General features: G+C 48.5%; 1 protein-coding gene across 1 annotated transcript in view; it reads right to left on the minus strand.

Moving 5' to 3' along the window:
• Positions 1–18,946, minus strand: part of RAD54L2 (RAD54 like 2) — a 64,792-nt gene that overhangs the window by 11,858 nt on the left and 33,988 nt on the right. Inside the window, exons 3-8 of the mRNA XM_084269397.1 lie at positions 6,897–7,095; positions 5,380–5,519; positions 3,709–3,840; positions 2,703–2,935; positions 1,996–2,178; positions 1,590–1,723 (exon numbers count right to left, since the gene is read on the minus strand). Coding sequence (XP_084125523.1) covers positions 1,590–1,723; positions 1,996–2,178; positions 2,703–2,935; positions 3,709–3,840; positions 5,380–5,519; positions 6,897–7,095 — 1,021 coding nt within the window. The remainder of the gene's footprint in view (positions 1–1,589; positions 1,724–1,995; positions 2,179–2,702; positions 2,936–3,708; positions 3,841–5,379; positions 5,520–6,896; positions 7,096–18,946) is intronic.

Genomic DNA, 18,946 nt, shown 5'->3' on the forward strand with positions numbered 1-18,946 from the left:
ATATCAGGCCTGAGAGCATCCTTTGTACAGAGCTCTTAAGGACACTGCCTCTGCAAAACCCATCGTCAGAACAAGCTGCTAATGTGCAAAGCTGCAATCATCTAGTGTCCAGTCATTTATCCCTTGTTGTTGTCTCTGCCAATGTTAGTATCCCTCAATTATTCCTTTCCTGCTAACCTGCTCAGAATTGGTTCACATCAAGACACTGTCTTCACTCAATTCTCCCAGAGCACACCAGTTCCCATCCAATAGTAAACACATGGCTGGAGCAGCAATAGCAGATTCAAGGTACATTACACCAAGGAGGTGAAGACCTCCACAGGTAAGTCTATGAACACAGAGAATGAACTGAAAGGTCCCCAGGATCACTACACTGTCCCAATCCACTGTCCTGGGTTTGGCTGGGGCAGAGGTAGTTTTCTTCCTGGTACCTAGCAGGGGCTGTGGTTTGGGTTTGTGCTGGAAACAGTGCTGGTAGCACAGGGATGTTTTAGTTCCTGCTGAGCAGTGCTCACACAGAGCCGAGGCCTTTCCTGCACCTCACCCTGCCCCACCAGTGAGTAGAATGGGGGTGCACAAGGAGCTGGGAGGGACACAGACAGGACAGCTGATCTCAGTGACCAAAGGGATATCCCAGACCATATGACATTGTGCTCAGCATATAAAGCTGGGGGAGAGAGGAGGAAAGTGAGGATGTTTGGAGTGATGGTATTTGTCTTCCCAAGTCACCATTATGTGTGATGCTTTCCTGGCAATGGCTGAACACCTGCCTGCCATGGGAAGCAGGGAATGAACTCCTTGTTCTGTTTGCTTGTGTGCACAGCTTTTGCTTTACCTATTAAACTGTCTTCATCTCAACCCAGGAGTTTTTCCACTTTTACTTTTCCAATTCTCTGCCCCATCCTGCCGAGGGGGGAGTGAGCAATGGGCTGTGTGGCACTTCCTTCCTGGCTGTGGCTAAGCCACAACACCCATGCAAGAAAAAAGGATACAAAGCAGCAGAGATCCACAAGCCAAGAACACACTCTGCACCAGGCTGTAACCGCAATCTCTGATCTCCCCTTCCTGGACAAGGAGGCTTTGTGTAACTTGCCAGAATATCTCAATGACAACACAACTCAGAGAGAGTCAGTGTTGGGTAGAGGAATCCCAAAGTGTGTGAAAAATTCAGGAAAGAAAAAACACCAAACAACCCACATTTAAAATACAAGAGACATGTGGTATAGGGAGCATGTGGCTCAGGAATCCCAGGACTCTGACAGGACCAGGAACAAACCATAGCACTTCTCCTCCCTGCAGAAGTAGCTGTCTCTGGAGCTGAGTTCCTGATTTCAGCATACATGGCAGAACAGAAAGGTGCATCCACAAAGTGAGAAGGAAGTACAAGATATAAATGAAAGAGACAGTAAATCTCTCCTAGGTACCAAAGTCCTCCACTCAAGTCACCATCCACACAAATGCAGAGTGGGGAAGATGTGGGAGACAAGGGTACAGATTTAGCCCAAACTAAAATGTCTGCACCGGCAATTCTGATAACAGTTCCATAAGACTCAGTCCAAGAGCTCAAAAGGGTTTTTACTGGTACCTACTTGTGTTCATCATTCAGGATGTGGACTTTGAAGGTGCGGGGCTGGATCTCTTTGGAGTTATAATCAGCAGGAAGGTTTTCAGGTGCTGGGAGCCACATGTTGAATTCTGCTAGCCAATTCTGGAGCGTATTCACCTGAAAAAAGTTAGCCATGGAAGGATTACAAACCCAGTTGAGTCACTCCAGATTTTAACAGCAGAAGTGAGACACAGGGAATGACACCCAGCTGTGCCCAGACAGAAGCAGATCACAGCATGCAAACTCAAGGACACAGGGAATGAAAGAGGGAGAAGACCAGCAAGGGTATAATAGAGCTTGACATGAGATGGGACACCAATCAATCTCTACACAAACAAAGTAGTAGTGCAAGGAAGCCCCTCAGCCAGCCCTTCACGTGGGCTACTTACAGGTACGATGGCAAGAACAGTCTTTGCCTCCGTGTGCCGGAAAAGTACATCCAAGAAAGAGATGACCTGAATGGTCTTTCCCAGGCCCATGCTATGTGCTAAAATACACCCAAACCCACTGCTGGTTTTAAATCTCTCCAAAGACTCAACCAGGTTGTCATACAGGAACCGGATCCCACCAATCTAGACAGAAAAGTAGAGAAGGTATTAGAATGGTGGGAGGAAAACCCAAACCAAACAACAAAAAAAAAAACCCAACCCCCAAATGGGTCTGTATTTACAGAGTGGCAAGCACATTAGAACTGCATAATCCATGAAGATATAAATGGGATGGTTCAAGTTCACTACAGTACTCTAGGGAAGGCTCAGAAAGTCAGTATTTTTAGATACTCATAAAACTTCCTGAGAATAGAATAATAAATCAAAACCCACTTGTAGCCAGAGAATCTGAACTGAGGTTGATTAGTTTGTTTATAACTGCAACTTTAGTTTTAAAATGTTCATCTAAATATATGATGGTCAAATGATGACAAAAGGCAAAGATATGCAGAGTCCTGGCCTTCCTTTAACTTGTCCTTATCATTTGACCATCCACAACAGCCACTACTACAACCAGACTAGCCACAGAGCTCACCAGAGACGTTCTGCTGTGGTTACAAGGCAGGCTTGCCTCAATTCACAGCATTTTCCAGGCTAATAACACCTACCTGATGAGGTTTTACTGCATGTGCAAGCTGGGGAGCCAGGAAAATGTCCTCCTCATTTGGTGGATGATTGATGTTGACAATGACTTGCCCCAGAGCATCTGACTGATTTAAGGCATCATTCACATGAGAGCCACTGCTCTCTTCACTGCTGTCATCCTCCCCTTCATTACCAGAGTCACTGCTGTCCACAATTTGGAGGGCATCATCCTCTCCTGAACTCAGCTCAATCACTTCTGTAAAGTAACCAAAACAGGAGAGAATAATGGCAACAGTTAAGTTGACACCAGGGTTTACTGTGGATGGAGGGGCAGCAGGGGGAAAAATCACAGCAGGAAAAGAAGGCCACCCCGTTTTGCCATTCCACGGTGGCCTGGTGACCTGTTCTGAACAAGCAGCACGGTACAGGCACACATCAGGCCCCTCAGACCTCAGTTAATAAAAGCATAAGTACCTCCAGTTTCCTCATATTTCAGAGAACATTAATTTGGGCTGGTCCAAACAGAACATGAGACAGTTTCTGTAAGTTCTATGTTCTCCTCCATATGTCCTCTTAATTCCCAAACCCAGACACACACTCTGCCTGTTGATACAAGGCCTAAAGGCTGCTAAGAAAATCAAGCAGTACTCTACTGGAGTGGTATAAAGGAGTCATGTTAGATGCACTGGGGACAAGGGACACAAACCCCACTCCCAGTTGCAGATCTGAACACTTAGATGCTCCTTTCATACCCAGCAGATGACACCACATCCCATGCAGCATTTTTCCACAGAGCACTGAGAAAAGTTAAGGGCATTTATAAAGCAGAAATAAACACAAAGTTGTAAAAGTGCCTGATAGGGTTGGTTATAAAGGCCAGAACCAGCACATATATACTTAGAAACCCACAGCCCTACAAAAATCTGAAGTTACTCACTACTGGAGCATGTGACTCAATGCAAACAGAAGCTTGTGGCTAAATAAACAGCATATTATGAGAAGCCTCAGCTGAGGCAATTGGTCACTTACCATCTTTAATGCTATTCTTTCCCTTAGCATCATCTTCGCTGCCACTGCTGGTACTGTCTAGGCAGATCACTTCCTCAGCCAGGACCTGAGGGGGGAGCTGGGTAGCCTCTGCTGTTCTGAAAACGATCTCCTCTACAAACATAAATTACAAACAATAAGTAATTCATAATAATGGGGAAGGAGACAAAACTGTTCAGAAACCAGACAGTATTTCCTTCCACTTTTGCTCCAATAACTTAGCCCTGGAATTTTCCATAACAGACTCTCACTGTCTACAATACTGTTATGACTCAGCTTCCTGGGTCACCATCTCCTTTCTCAATACACTCAAACAATAGCCCACTGCTGATGGCACCCTCTCTACTGCATGCTCTGGTTGGGGCACGCTAACCAAGCAACGTGCTAAAGTCCCTTTCCTTTTTTTTTCCCCCTTGGGTCTCAGAAGTAAAAGCTGGTTTGATCCCACAGAGAAAGTACCAACTGCTGAAGGGAGGATAACTGGCCTTCGTTAGTAAGGACACTGTAATAATTATATCCCACACATCATAAACAACTTTTTCTGTTCAAGACCGTTGGTTTGCATGTTTAAGTGCTGCCATGTGTGGAGAGAGGCTAGCTAACAGGGCCAAACAAGCACTGCTGCAGTGACTCAGCATGCAACGACGTTCTGCTGCGGCTGCAACCTACTCTGCAACAGTTGAAGTGTTTTAAATAGATCTTATTCCTCCCCCTACCACATGTAAAAATGTTTTGAACACTTGCACTTAAGGGAGAATATACATTTTCTCAAGAGGTAAAGTCAACTCAAGAACTCAAGGCCCCCGACACAACTTGCAACTGCCCTTTACACCAGTCTGAGAGGCTGTGCTATAAACTAGATCACTGAAATGATCCAGGTCAGTAGACAATGCAAAATGACATAGTCACCATTTATACTGCCCCTTGTTTCACTGCTTGCTGAAACATGCAAGAAAGGACAAGGTTACATCATAAATATATGTGCATCCAGACTAACATTCCACTATCCCTAGTACCAGATCCATGCATGACCAGACCAATCACAGAACAAACATGATCTGGACCAAGGACATGGCATTTCTGTCAAGTCCATTTGTTTAAGCTTCCACACCAGCTGGAAAGACAAGAGAGACACAATTACCATGTCAAAGTATCTTCCACAGAAGTTACCTGGCACTTTTCACCATGCAGCCACAGCATCTTGATTCAGAGCTAGCTCAGAAGTCGAACCGACTACGCTGAACCAACAAGTGGTGTGGAACTGTCCTTTGAAGAGTTTACACTTGGACTTTCAAGTGCAACATAGAATCATAAGACAGTTTGGGTTGACAGGGACCTTTTAAGGTTATATAGTCCAACCCTCCGGCAATGAGCAGGGACATCTTCAGTTAGATCAAGTTGCTCAGAGCCCCATCCAACCTGACCTTGAATGTTACCAGGGATGGGGCATCTCCAACCTCTCTGGAGAACCTGGGCCAGTGTTTGACCTCCCTCATCCTAAGAAAAATTCCTCCTTGTATCTAGTCTGAATGTACCCTCTTTTAGTTTAAAACTGTTACCCCTTGTCCTGTCTTGGACAAGCATGACACTACCTTCTTCATTTAGCTTCTATCCTGAGAAATCTTGCTCCAGGTAGCACCTCCCACGGCTTACCAGGAAGGAGCTCTAGGGGTACGGCTGGGATAGTGGCTGAGTAGTTCTTCCGCTGCTGCTCCAAGCGTTTCCTTCTCTCCAGCTCTTCCTGCTGGGCTGCTTTTGTCACGGCTTCCAGTTGGTCCTCACGCAACAGCTTCCTGAACACAGGAGCAAAGAGAGAAATAGGATTTGGTTACAACTCAAACACCTGAGTGGCTGTACAGATGGCTCGAATGATGGCTGACAAGCTCCAGGTAGCCCATCAGCTACACAGACTAGAAATACAACCGCCAAAAGCTACAGACAAATTCTGCAGCTGGGTCAAGGCTGTGCTTCCCAACTTCAGGTAACACTGCTACGACCCAAGGGATAATGAAAGGAGGAAAAACGCTAGTGGGTAAGTATATACTTAAGCTATGTTATCACTGACTAGCTCTTCTGTCTGAAATTACTGCTATGCAGTTCATAAACAGAAAATGCACAAAGTCATGCAAAGAAGGTAAGTGGGAAGAAAAGGCATCGATTCCCCCACAAAATTCATCCCCCCGATCCTCCCCTGACAGTCTTTTCAGGTACTGGGCCATCTAAGAGCTTTAGCAGCTGTCTCAAAGGATGCCCTCAAGGCACTTCACTTTTACAGATAACTTTCATGTCTCCAGAAGTTGTTTTTTCCCCTGGCTTCAGTTTCACGTGTGCACTCTAGAAACAAAGGTTCTTTTATGAGAGGAGAGGTGCAGTACAAGCAGTAGTAAAACCCAGCTCTCTCAAACCAGCCTTTAAATCCACCCAGCCCCACACTGCAGAGACATCTCTGTTCAAAAGGAGTCTAAATTTCCAAGACCCACTCAACACTCATTCCTTTGGCTTTAGGAAAATCCACCTGCACAAGCTTAAATATGAACCAAAGACCACCAGCACGTTACACACACACAGGAAAAAAGCCACTTGCTGCCACACGTTCCTGCTCCATTATGACTCCTCTGAGCATTTTAGATCCTCCTCAACAAAACTGTGGAGTGAATTCCCACCTTAGGACCTGTCCCAGAAGATATGTGGTGACTTACACAATCTAACAATCACTGCTTTATAAAAGTCAGGTGAAATCGATTTCCAGCATTTCAATCACCAGCCATAGCATCAGTGCTCATGTCAGCAAGTACCCCAGACAGCACAGGGCAGGACTGTATTTTAGGCTGTTTGCAACAGGCTCCATGAGCAGATACCCAGAACTGGGTATTCATTTCATGGTGGTGCTGTTCTTCAGTGACAAGAATTACAGCAGGAAGTACACAACTTTTGCAATATATTCCATAACCAAATACTTGGTCTTCTGAAATACCAAATAAGTCTGCACCCACATGCAGCACTCCAGTCTGAGATCATACTACTCCCACTGGTGAAATCCTAAGGTTTTGGGAAAGAAAAGCCATCTGGCTTGCCAACAGTGGCAAAACACAGCTCAGAAGTGAAGTCCAGCGCTTGTGTTTTTACCCAAAAGGCTACCTAGGACCTCTTTCTTTCCTGCTGCTGCTTACCTTATGTTCCTCCGCATGTGAGACGGTTTCTGAGCCCTCTTCTTTTTGGTGTCCTCAGAGGCCAGGCTCTTGTGCTGGTTCTGCAAGAGTCGCTCTGCCCGCTCACTCTGAGATGAGGTAGTTGAAGTAGAGCGCTGCCATTCTCCATCCTCCGCCTGTTCAACATGGTCACCGCTGAACACGGCTTCCTGGGGTTGGTCTGAGAAGACAAGGAGGTCATGACATGAGCACCACCGGGCTGGCAGCTGGCTTTTACATGAACATTCATCAGACAACAATCCCTGCTCTCACTCGAGTGCTAGCATGTTTCTCCAAGGGTCAGAACTGGGGGCCTTTCCGACAGTGCCACTCAAGGAGTGTTAAAAGGGTCTGTTCCCTCTGAAAGCCAAGACTAACACCACTCAACACAGCCCAAAAGTGTCCTGACAAGAAAACAGTGTGAAATGATTTCAGTCCCTGTAGAACGCTCGCTGCCCCAAAGGGCCTGTTTTCCATCAGAGGCCAAATGAGTTCCAATTAAAATAAGGAACTCAAATCTCCTTTTCTTTGTTTCATCACACTGAAGTGAGGCAGAAATGTTCATTTATATGACACCTGCGTAACCATCCTCCCAGTTAATAGAACATACCATGCAAGGGGTTATCTGGTTCAAACACTGCGTCATGGCTTAGCAGGCAGCTCAGTGGTTTTATCACCAGGCTCCACTCTCATCATTTAAATGGTAACTTCTGGGAAGCTTTTTTAAAAACAAAAAGTAAGTGGCAATACTATTTCCACATTATAAACCACACGCACTCCTTTTTCTCTGCACTATCCTATTTTCAGACTTAAAGCACCATGTGAAATGACACCCTGTTCTGTGTGACATTTTGCTCTTCAACAGGCTGGCAGTGACCAAGCTAACGCTCACAGAGCACAGAAAGGAAATGTTTCTCTTCAAAAGCTTCCCTTGAAGTAAACTGTTTCTGACAAGCCTTGTAATAGCATCTTTGAAGCATCTTGTCCCCTTGTGTCAGGCAAAGAGATACCCTGAACATCATCTTGTAATCAGCTTTCTTGCTTATACTGTGTATCTGAGCTAATGACTGAACTGAAATGACACTTAGAACTTTGAAGGAAAGAAGGAAAGAAGACATCAGCGCAGAAGAATGTGGCAGATGAAGTAATACAGAACCAACAAGCACCACATTGTGACTCTGTGGGATCTGGAGACAAAGAACATCCCTTCTCAAAAAGCTGGGAGCTGAAATGAAGGATGCTTCTGTACAGCACGTTGCATGTACAGGCATCTCTACAGCTGCCACGTTAATATACCCATTAACCTTCCCACCAATATCACCTCTTAAAATTGAGATGATGAGAACCAGATTCACACCTCGGTCAAAGCATCAACTCTGTAAGCTTCCTCTCCAGGAGACCTGCCCCAGCATTTGCTCATTGCCTACATCAGAATCCATGAAGGACTTTGGGGCTCAGCCCACCATAGGCCAATGCCATCAGAGCAGTTCAAACATTTCTGGGAACATCAGTCCCAGCAAGTCTTAAGCATACTAGAAAAACAGGTATCCACAGCTTGTGTGATGAAACAGAGCTCACGATGAATGCAGGAAAGAGCTACGTTGCATGCAAAGATAATGTCAAAGGAGTACGCTGCTCCCATGGTGGCAGCTCTCCTACCACACCTCCTTAAACTTAGAAGCTCAGACATCACATTTCACTTGCAGACAAAGAACTGTGCTGGGAATAAACCCAGTTTCCCAGACTTCCCAGACAGGGGCTCTGCTGTTTGAGCTACAGACACATTTTGGTCATATTACCTACAGTTCTTCAGCAGCGTTTCCTCCCCCCAGCCCCTCTCAGCTCCTGGTTATATAACTAGAGCAAAAGATTGGATGAAATAGGGCAAAGGGAAGCAGGGAGGCTGCACACGTGATCACATTCTCCGGGATGAGTCATTAAACCAGTGACTATCCGGAGACAAACACTGCCATGGTTACACTGCTGCCATCGCACCCTGGGCCCAGGGGACCTTGACAAGGCATCAGAGAGCACAAAGTCATGCTTGTTTGGCAGAGGAAGCACTTCTGTCCCCACATCCAGCAATTACCCACGTCACCTCCTTTGGCAGTGACTTTGCCACTCGCTCTGTGCCGGGAAAGGGTACCTTCAGGACGAGGGTGATGCTGCCAAAATCCAAAGGCTCAGCAGCCCAAAGGTGCGGCCGGGATGTGTCTCCCTGTACGGTTTCACATTTGCTGTGCAGTCCCCAAATACTCATTCCAGTTCTGTGTTTTAATTTTCTTTCCTCTTAATCACATGTAACACAGGCTCTGGTGAAACACACACACAGCTGGAGTGGACAGTTACATTTAAAAGATAATTCTCATCTGAGCAGGAGCCTGAAGCCTAAAATCTGATTGAGTGCAGGTCCTCATCTACCACAGCCATGGCTGCTCAGGCTGGTGTTTGTCCTGCCAACAGGAGGTTGAGGTGAGGAACACAATCTGTGCCTCAGCCCACATTTCTGACACATTCACATCTAGACACTGAGGTCTCTTCCCCATAGCAGCAGTACTGAACAGCACACTGACCGAGCTGTGGTGGGATTCAGAGACCAGTCGCTCCTGAGGCTGGTCCCAGCCTCGCCACTACAAGGGGTGAAGCTGCTTTTCACAAAGCTTAACTAACACAACGATAAAATCCCAAGCAATGGCTCCCACCACACCTGTGACACGAACTGGCAGTTACTAGCAGGAGTTGTTTTGTTACTCCTTTGTATTCAACTCCTGATCATGTACACAGCCCAGACCTCACCACATATGAGAAGTGGGGCTCCCTGCCGCAGCCTTGTGGCTGCGCTCCAGCACGGTGAGCTCCAAGTGCTTAACCAGGACCCACACCAGGACAGAAACGCATTAAGGAACAATAACCACACACACAAACTATTTTGTATGAGAACAGGTTTGGTCTTTGGGCTGGAGGGAGTGTGGGAACAGCCTCGTTGGACAGGTCCCATCAGGTAATCAATGGAATAATTCCCACCCCAGCTTTGCCAAGCCTACATCTACAGCAGAAATGCAATTACGGTTTTGTAACAGGAGCTCAACACGCTACCCTGGCATGGCTGTACAAGCAGCTTTTTGCACAACACAAGACATCCTCAGCCATGTTTGCACGCTGACAATTGCCTGATCATGTTTAAGCTGTCAGCGCACTCTAGGAAGCCTTGGACAGTTATCCACACCATGCCACTGAGGAAAGCATTGCCACCACCCAGGGGTATCAGCCTCGCACAGGGGGATCAGCCACACATGCCCAAGCACAGCTGGGGGAAAGAGCAGGCCCAAATCCACTCAGAAGACAGCTGTGGGTCACTCATGGTCGCTGATGAGGATGACACACTGAGAATCAGCTGGAGCACCAACTGCTGGGCTCACACCAGCTCAGCTGCATTTTGCAGTGTGGTCATCAGAATCGACACCAGATCAAGAAGAAAGGTCTCCTGAGGGCAGGAGCAAGGGCATCAATGCCAACAGTGAGTTGCCCAGCTGCTGCTCCTTCTGGGGCCCAAGCAGTTCCCCAGTTATGGACACCCCCACACCCCCAGGCACTCCATCCTGCAAGGTAGCCTGAGTGCCAAGAGGTCCACAACTGCCCTTTCTCGTGCCTTTTAGAGGTTTCAAATGTGCCTGCACTACCAAAGCCCAACAGACCCGATTACAGCATGGCTCTGGTTCATGCTGCAGACCAGGGGTTGCCAGTTTTCTTTGCTCACCAAGCAGCAGCAACCACCTCCCCCAGCTGTATGCACGAGCAGGGGGAGGTGTTCGGATTCTCGACCAACACTTGAGAGTTACAGTTTAGGAGTCTCTGTAAGGAAAAGTGTCGTGACTGTTCTGCATCCCTCAGACGCTCCCTGCAGTAGGACTCCCAGAGCTGCCCCTAAACAGCGGGAACAGGTGTGACTCACCGTGCATAACACAGCCAAGGATTTGTCCCACAGCGGGGTACTTCCTATCGCACCCACGCTTACAAAACTCACCTCACCACCTCCTTCTTGCAGAAGGCTCTCAAGCTTCCCAGACAACAGCAGGGGATGCAGCCTGGAGAATATTCTCTAGCAGCTTTGATTCACCAGTGAATTGCTCTCGACACACGCAGCCTGCTCTGCAGTCGGGCTGGGGCTGCTGTGAAGTGTCATGAAGCAGCAGGTACAATTTTTTGAGGTGTGAGATTTCTGTAACTTAAGTAAGTAACCTGCTGACACCAAGGTATGTGAGGAACAGTGTTAGAGCTGCATCCAATCTCCATGCTTCAAGGCAAACCTTGATAAGCCCAAGTGCCCATGCACACACAAATCAGCATCCTCGTCTCTACCAAGACACATGAGTATAGAAATTGTTATTCAAGACTAGAGGGTCCCCCTACACGAGGCTGCTGTACAAGAAGCAAAAGACCCCTCTGCAGACAAAACACTGTGTAAGATGATTACTTCCTTGCCCCCTCAGTTGCTAGCCAGTTCACGTGGCTACCTAGAGGAACATCCTCCTCCTGGGAGCACAGCTTCCCTGCCAGGAGAATTCCAGTGATTCCATGGAAGGCAGATCCTTCAAAACATGTTTATTTCTAACATAATTTCACTACAGAAACTCAGGACGCTGAATGGCACTACTTCACTGAGTCTTTGGGCATTACTTCCTGCCCTAAGGACAGGGATGGTGTGTGTGGGGAGGAAGGTGGCTGTGTGCAGAGCGGTGAGGAGTTAATTCTTGCTTTGGGAGCTCTCTCTTGTCCTGCACAAACAGCAAGGAGCAGGGAGATGCTATTGCAGGCACACTGGGAACTTCCACGCAGTTTGTGGGCAGTAGCTTCTCAGAGACTAGCACTAGCTAGTACTGCTACAGCCAGTGCTGAGCTGTCAAAGCAAGAATGGGAGGAGCACTGAGGGATGGCACAAGGAAGACTAATTGCACAGCTCCAGCTGCAACACTCGCAGTCGCTGACACACTGAACTACAACTGTCCCGAAGGCTGGAGAAGCAACTGCAGAGCAAGCCTGACTGCAAAGGCACTGACAGGCTGGGAGATGTTCTCTGGGGTTCTGCAATGTTTCCCCACTGCACTGGGCACTGGAGAGGTGGGAAGGTGATGCCAGAGTTTTAATGGTATGTGGCACCTAAGAACAGCCCTTCTCCAACTGCAGCACAGCAATCATCGCAGGGGCTGGCAATGGCCAGAGTGCTGTGGCTCATCCTGAATTCAGCTGTGGAATATAAATTACTTTTGGAATATTCTTTCTCTGTGTGTAACTGCTGCAGCTGTTGCATGGCCACCCAAGGGAAGGGGTGCCAGCACTGAGCACCCTCTCAGAGGCAGCATTACAAACACACTTGAGGACCCCAAGGCCACAGGCAGCAAATTCCTTGTGAAACCTCTCAAGGATAGTGTAGAGAACAGCAAGAAGGAAGACCTGTTTCCCTTCCTCCAGGCCCCACCTGCTGCAGCATCCAGGAGAGTCACAAAGCTCCCTGCTGCAGCTTGACACACATTGACACCCGGTTCCTGCCTCCTGAAGCATCAGGAAAGCATCCCACAGCAGGGTTGCAGGGGACACAGCTCCTCTGGGGACTCAAGGCTGTGGCCACCCCCTGCAGCTGCTACCAGCTAATTAGCAACAAGACTTTGTTCTCCTCAGAAAATAATCGGGCTCAGTCTTCGGCAGCAGGACGCCCCTCCCAGCCACAACTGCTTAACAAAGCCCTAATTATGTAAGCATTATATAACCCGGCACACCTACCCGCCCCCCCCACGCCAGCCACGACACAGCACCCGCTTGGCCGCAGCACCACTGGCCACGCTCCCTGCCAGCACCCCGGGCGCCTCTCAGCCCTCTCCAGCCACCAGCAGCCGCCCACTTGCTGACAGCACAAGAGCCAGCGTGGAGCCAGGATCAGCCTTTTGTCTGCACCGGTGATTCTGCGTCCATGGCAAACTGCTGTGCTGGTCTGGGTGCCCCTCGTGGATGTCCTCGCAGGGACACGGCCCTGGGGAGCTCCCTCCAGGCCAGCCGTGCTGTGCCCTGGCTACGAGCAGAGCCATGCTGTGTGCCCCCAGCAGCAGGACCTGCAGCTCCCAGCCCCTCTTCTCCGACTCCAGAGAAACGCAGCCCACCGACCAGCCCACAGCCGGTTTCACCACAGCTCTCCCCCCAGCTCTGCTGCGATGGTCGGTGTCCTGCTGAGTCACAGCCACGTACTGCGAGACACAAAGGCATCTTTCTGGCTGAGCCTGCCCACCCCACAGCTTCCCTACTCCCAGGGGAAGCTTCCCTTGCCTGTCAAACAGTACATACATCAACCCTAACCTCTTCATCCCCCTTGCTGATTGATGTAGGAGTTAACCACCTCAGGTCTGTTGTTCATCCTTGTCAGCGTAACCAGACAGAGACTGTCATGCTGGTATAACAAACAGCGCTGCCTGAAGTCTGAGTAACACATTTTCTATTTCTCCAGGTACCTGCAAAGCCATGGGTCACTGGGGGTTCAAGACACACAGGTGAAATCTGCAGATTGCTGGTGAGAGAGGGCAGGCTGCCTCCATCCTGGGCCAGAGGATGGAAGGGACAGATGTGAAACAAGCTCTGAAGAAAACAGTGCAGGCTCTGCAGGCTGGGGCACGGGGAGGGAGCCGGACCAGGAACACACAACTGCCAAACTCATCTCCGGACTCCTCCTTGGGCAAAAGGAAGCCCCAGTTGATGGAAGCTTTAAAAGATCAGTTATAAGGCAGTGTTATCCCTTTTTTCCTTCAGAGGTCTTAACGTATCCGTTTCCGATGAGCTGCTGCAGTACAAAACTCCTTTCCCAGCCTGAAGGAGTCCTTCTGGAACAAAAGGCTGCAGAATTGAAAGGCAGGAGCAGAGAAGATACCACCCAAAAACCAAAGGGAAAGGAAGCAGCCAAGAAGGGCCGAGAGGCAAACTGGAACATCAAACAGCCAACTTTGGTGACAGACAATATATCTTCTAAACCCTGGGATTATGCAAGCAGAACCAGGCCCCAAATACCCCAGAGCTCTTGTTCCAGCCAGGCCTCAATGCTGTGGATGCTGAGACCCGGGTTACATAAACACCAAAGAGCACTTATATAACGGCTGTATGGCACGGGCTGGCAGCCACCGGCACCCAGTGCCACCGGAGCATGGCAGGTAGCTGCTCCAGCCAGCCCTGCACCAGGGCAGCCGTGTCCAGCCACTCCAGGATGTCGCTCCATCCCTGCACGAGCCCCTGAAATGCAGCCCAGGTGGGGTGCCTGTCTGGGTCTCCCTCTCCCAGGCACCACAGAGAAGTTGATGGTTACTCCAGAGTGCTGGGCAATTTGTGTCCGTTTCCAGCTCTGATACACCCAAAGGAGGGCAGTGAAATTTCCAATCAAATGTTTTCCTAGAGCTGGGAGATGGCAAGAACTGGAGACATACAGAATGCTGCTACCTGGCATCCCTCTTCCAGATATATAATCAAAATTACTCTTCCCAATACAAGTCCTCAAAGCCAAAATGAAAAGGGCCTCCCCTCCTCACGAGCTCCCCTCTCTCACAATTAGTCAGGACAGGACAAAGCCAGGAAAGGCACCATTAGGGTGGCAGGGAAGCAGGGATGGGTCTCATTTGTCCTTTAGCCCAGGCTGTGAGAGAGCAACCGAGTTACATAAAGCTGCTGCACTGGAGGCAGGAAGTGTTTCAGGCTGGGAAGTTTTCAACAAGCTGCGTGCAGGAGGGAACCGAAACCTCCCCTTTCTGGTTATCCCAGTTAACCAGTAACCCAGAATATTGTTTGGCCAGCCAGATTACAAAAATTACCATAGGGATCTAAACCACGAGTAACTGGGTTTAACCATCAGACCTTGCTTATTTTTAAAGCTATAAAAAAATAAATTACTTTATTAAGCTGGATAAATATAGATTTAAGTATCAAAGAGAAATTTCCCCTCCCAACTTCAGAAAATAGATGCATATGGGGGCTTGACATATTCCCAGCACAGTGAATCCAGCTGGCTGCTACCATGACTCTTCTAGGGATAAATTTCAGGGACTAAGAAAAGAGGACGAGTAGGGGAACAAGCATTTTGCATTATGCAATGATTACATAAGCATTAGTTTACACTAGGTAGCTGGGAGTTGTGGTATTAGCTTTATACCAGGATACCCTCAGAGCAATGAGAAATAATAAAGAAGGGATTATTGCTGCCACACGCTTCCAAGGCCACCAAAATGGCAAACAAACAAGGAGCACAAGCCAGACCTTAATCTCTGCCTCAAGCCCTCACCATAGCTTTGCTCAGGACCTGCTAACAGGGAGGGAGGGAGGAAGACATCTGATAGGCACTCATCATTTTCAAAAGCAGTGTGGTAAATAACCCCAGCATACAGCATCCCTCAGTGCTGAGCTCCTTTGCTGCCGCTCACGTCGGCAGCAGCGTAAGAGAGGAGAGATTTCAAAATAAGATGACCTGGCATTTGCCCTCCAGTTCCGTGTCAGAGGAGTTCACAAGCGTGACATGGTCCTCACAATAACCTCTGAAACACCCCCTTACGTCCGTCCTGCAGAGGAGGAAACTAAGGCAAAGAAATGAGGCATCAGTGCAAAGTAACTCCCAAGTTGTTGGCTCCCTGTCCTGTGCCTGGACAAAGAGGGTCTCTGTCCCTTCCCTAAATGTAAATTCCTCTTTGGAAAAACAAAACAGAGTTGTGGATTCTTTTCAGCGCTGTAACAAAGCGCAGAACTTCAGCCCATTCCCTTTCTCCCCTCCAGTCTCTAAAGTCATTTCAGAGGAATTTTTAAGGACTTTGTTTAATGAGGGAGGCATCACTTGGGAGAAAAATGCCAATTGCTGAGTTTGAGCCTGTATGCCACCGCATTCCACTGGCACTCCTCCCATCGAGTGCAGCCAAAAAAGTGACCGAGAGCACTGGAGAAAGCTAATAAGACCAGATGAAACACCACCACTCAAAGAACAATCTGTTTCTAGTTTTCCTTTTCAAAATATTGCTGGTGTTGCTCTGTGTGCTGCTAAAGCAGTTTGACAAAGGGCTGCAAAGTTGTTTGTGGCAGTCAGACTCCTGTAAATTAAAGGCACAATGTCACAAAGACTCCCCCATCCAATACACCTAACACCCCAAAAGCAAAGCCCATTGACTACAACCTGGAAAGAAGATGAGCACTGGTTCCTTCAGAAGGTTGTTAAAATTACAACTACCTCTGTGGCAAAAAAAAAAAGCAGCATATGTGTATATGGGGAAGAGACAGGGCTTTTTAGAGAAGAGATTGCTTTCCTGCAGGGCAACAGCCACTTTTCAAACAGAAGTTAGGTAGCCGACTGCCACAAACCTGGGTTTACTAGCTGGTGGGTGCTACCAGAAAAATAATTGAAATCCTCTCTAACTTTCCAAAAACATTTATAAAATAAAAGACAGCACTGCACACACGGGCACTTGTTACTCTGAACACCCCAAAGAAGCGTCCAGGCACCTCGAGTGAGAAGCAGCCACGTATCCCAGAGAGGAAAAGAAACACTGAGCAGCGGTCGAGGCACAAAGGCAGGGAAGAACACGGCGCCTTGGTTCTGCCCCTGACACACTCTGACCTTGGGCAGCTCTACAATCCTACCTGGGGACAGGGCAGCTATGGAGAAGTGGGAAGGAGATCCTCCTGGGTCCCGCAGCCAGAACACAACCACGTTAGACCAGTTACAAATGCTTCCTCAAACAGAGAGAACTTTCCCACTGGCAGAGCAGACTGGGATAAACCTTGCCCCAGACTTTACAACTTGAGGACCAATGCTGTACAAAGAGGAGTTCGCATGCAGTCTTGCTCTCTTACGTTTGGACAAGTGACCTCAAAATACTTTTCCATCCCAAAAATTTGGAAAGCCTCTGACCTTGCATTCTCCCTCCACCTATGACCTACAGTCTCATTCCCAAAAGCATCTTCCCCTCCCCTGTCTTCTCCTTTTATACTACCTAAACTGAGTTACATAAGCCACCCAGATTCCTCCTTTATCCAAGCTCGTTTTCCACTGTAACTCCTTTCTCTTCTCGGTTCGCACTTTCCCAGAACGAGCTGCTTTGTCCTGCCACCACCACCAGAGAACTAAGAAAGCAAAAAGGATGGAAGTTTTCTGGGTTTTGGGTTGGTTGGCTTTGGTTTTTTTTGCTAGAATCCACCCCTCCCACTAATGGACAACAAATACTGCGTGGCTCATTCCTGTAACAACTCCTTACAAAGACCCCACTGTGCTGGATTCCTGTAACAAACCAGGAGCCCAGGGCTGGAACTCCTGGGACCATTTCTGACCCACCTATTAAGTTCGTAGCATGAACTTTGGAGGTATATGCCACATGAACAAGGTGGACAAAGCTTGGTGTCCCTGAGTACCTGACCTCAAAGTAACAAGTTACATTATAAATTTAGAAAGTTCTTCAAATGGGAATAAAGTTGTTTTTTCCTCCAACAGACGTCCTCCCACTCAGTCAGCAAAGTGAGTGGCAGCCATGCCAAAACTGTAAACTTGTGTTAGGAATCAAAACCCATCTGATGGGGGGGAGGTGGGAAGCACCAAGTAGCTCTTAGTCTATTAGGCACTAACTGGGGCATCTGGAGCAAGCACCAACAGCTCTGCGTGGTGCCCACGCTGCTGCCTGGTCAGCAAGTCACCAAATATTTCAGGGACAAAAGCAGCTCTCAAAACTCTTACTGAGTAGGATGTTGGGGGAAAGTATACACAAAGAGTTGAAGGGGGTGGGGGAGAGGACACTGGATGTGAAATCACACTGATAGGAACAGCTGTTTCCTCTCTTGCTAAAAATTACTTTTGCAGCATTACAATGTGACAGCAGCAGAAACAATAACAGTTGGACCAAGAATGTCACCAGAGTCTTTGGAATTAGAAGCACGAAGACAAAGCCAGTTTCCATCACACAACCCCTCCAGTGAACCAGCAAGCACTGCAAGGCTCTGAAAATTCAACCATTTCCATCCTGGCCAGGTAGGCAGGCAGCAGGTTAAAACCTGAGCCCCTGAGTTTTGATTCCTGATGCGCTTTGGTAGCCACCGAGTAGGGGACTCCTGCCAAGGGGTGGGAGATTGAATGGTCTGGAACAGGAAAGCAGGAGGGAACAGAAAACGAGGTGGGGGGACAGAGGGGAGTGACAAACAAACAAACAAACAAACAAACATTAAAACAACAACCCGTGTCCTACCTGGAAACTGCTGAGACTCATCCAAGAGTAACATGCTGCTCAGGGCACTGAGGCAAGACCTCTGCCCCAGCACTGGCTCGGTGTGGCCGCAAGCTCTCAGCCCTTCTGCTATTCTTGTCTCAGGGTCTTCAGGACAAAAGTTTCCAGTGACTCCGACAACTCGTTATCTCTGCCCGCAGCCCAGCGCACACTAAATCCACTCTCACTGGCTGCTCAGCTCGCAGGCGGGAAATGCCTCCTGATAAACCAGCCCAGGGTACAGGCAGGGGAACCTGCACTTAAGGGTTCTGAAAATAACTTTGGTAAATAGCTCCTCGTGCTTGAATCCACCCAGCCGGTGCGGCGGGAATCAGGACGCATATATCCTCCCTGCACCCAGCTGAGGCGGACCAGGGTCACTGTTATATAACTAGTTAAATATGCCTCGTGTTCAGCCTAAATAAAAATTGTCACTATCTCCTCCCCTGCTTGGGGAGTCAAACAGCACAGCCCTGCCCGAGGTAGTGGCTGCTCCACAGGGGACTGACACCCGGAGCTGCGCTGCCCGGCCAGCTTGGCTTCCGTACGCGTTCCCAATCGGCACGAGCAACCTCGGTTACGCCTGGGAAGAGTTTTAAAAGAGAGAAGAGGCTGAGTGGGTGTGTACAGGGGAGGTCTCTCTCCTCGGATCCCATTCACTCAGCCCGTGATCCTGTTCAACTAGTGGCAGAGACCAAGACTGAGAATAAAATAAAAATCCTTACATAACCATTCAGGCTCCGGCGGGGCCCCGGGCAAGGGGAATCCCAACAGACA

The sequence above is a fragment of the Gallinula chloropus genome (assembly GCF_964237585.1).
Source record: "Gallinula chloropus genome assembly, chromosome: 12".
Taxonomy (NCBI): Eukaryota; Metazoa; Chordata; class Aves; order Gruiformes; family Rallidae; genus Gallinula; species Gallinula chloropus.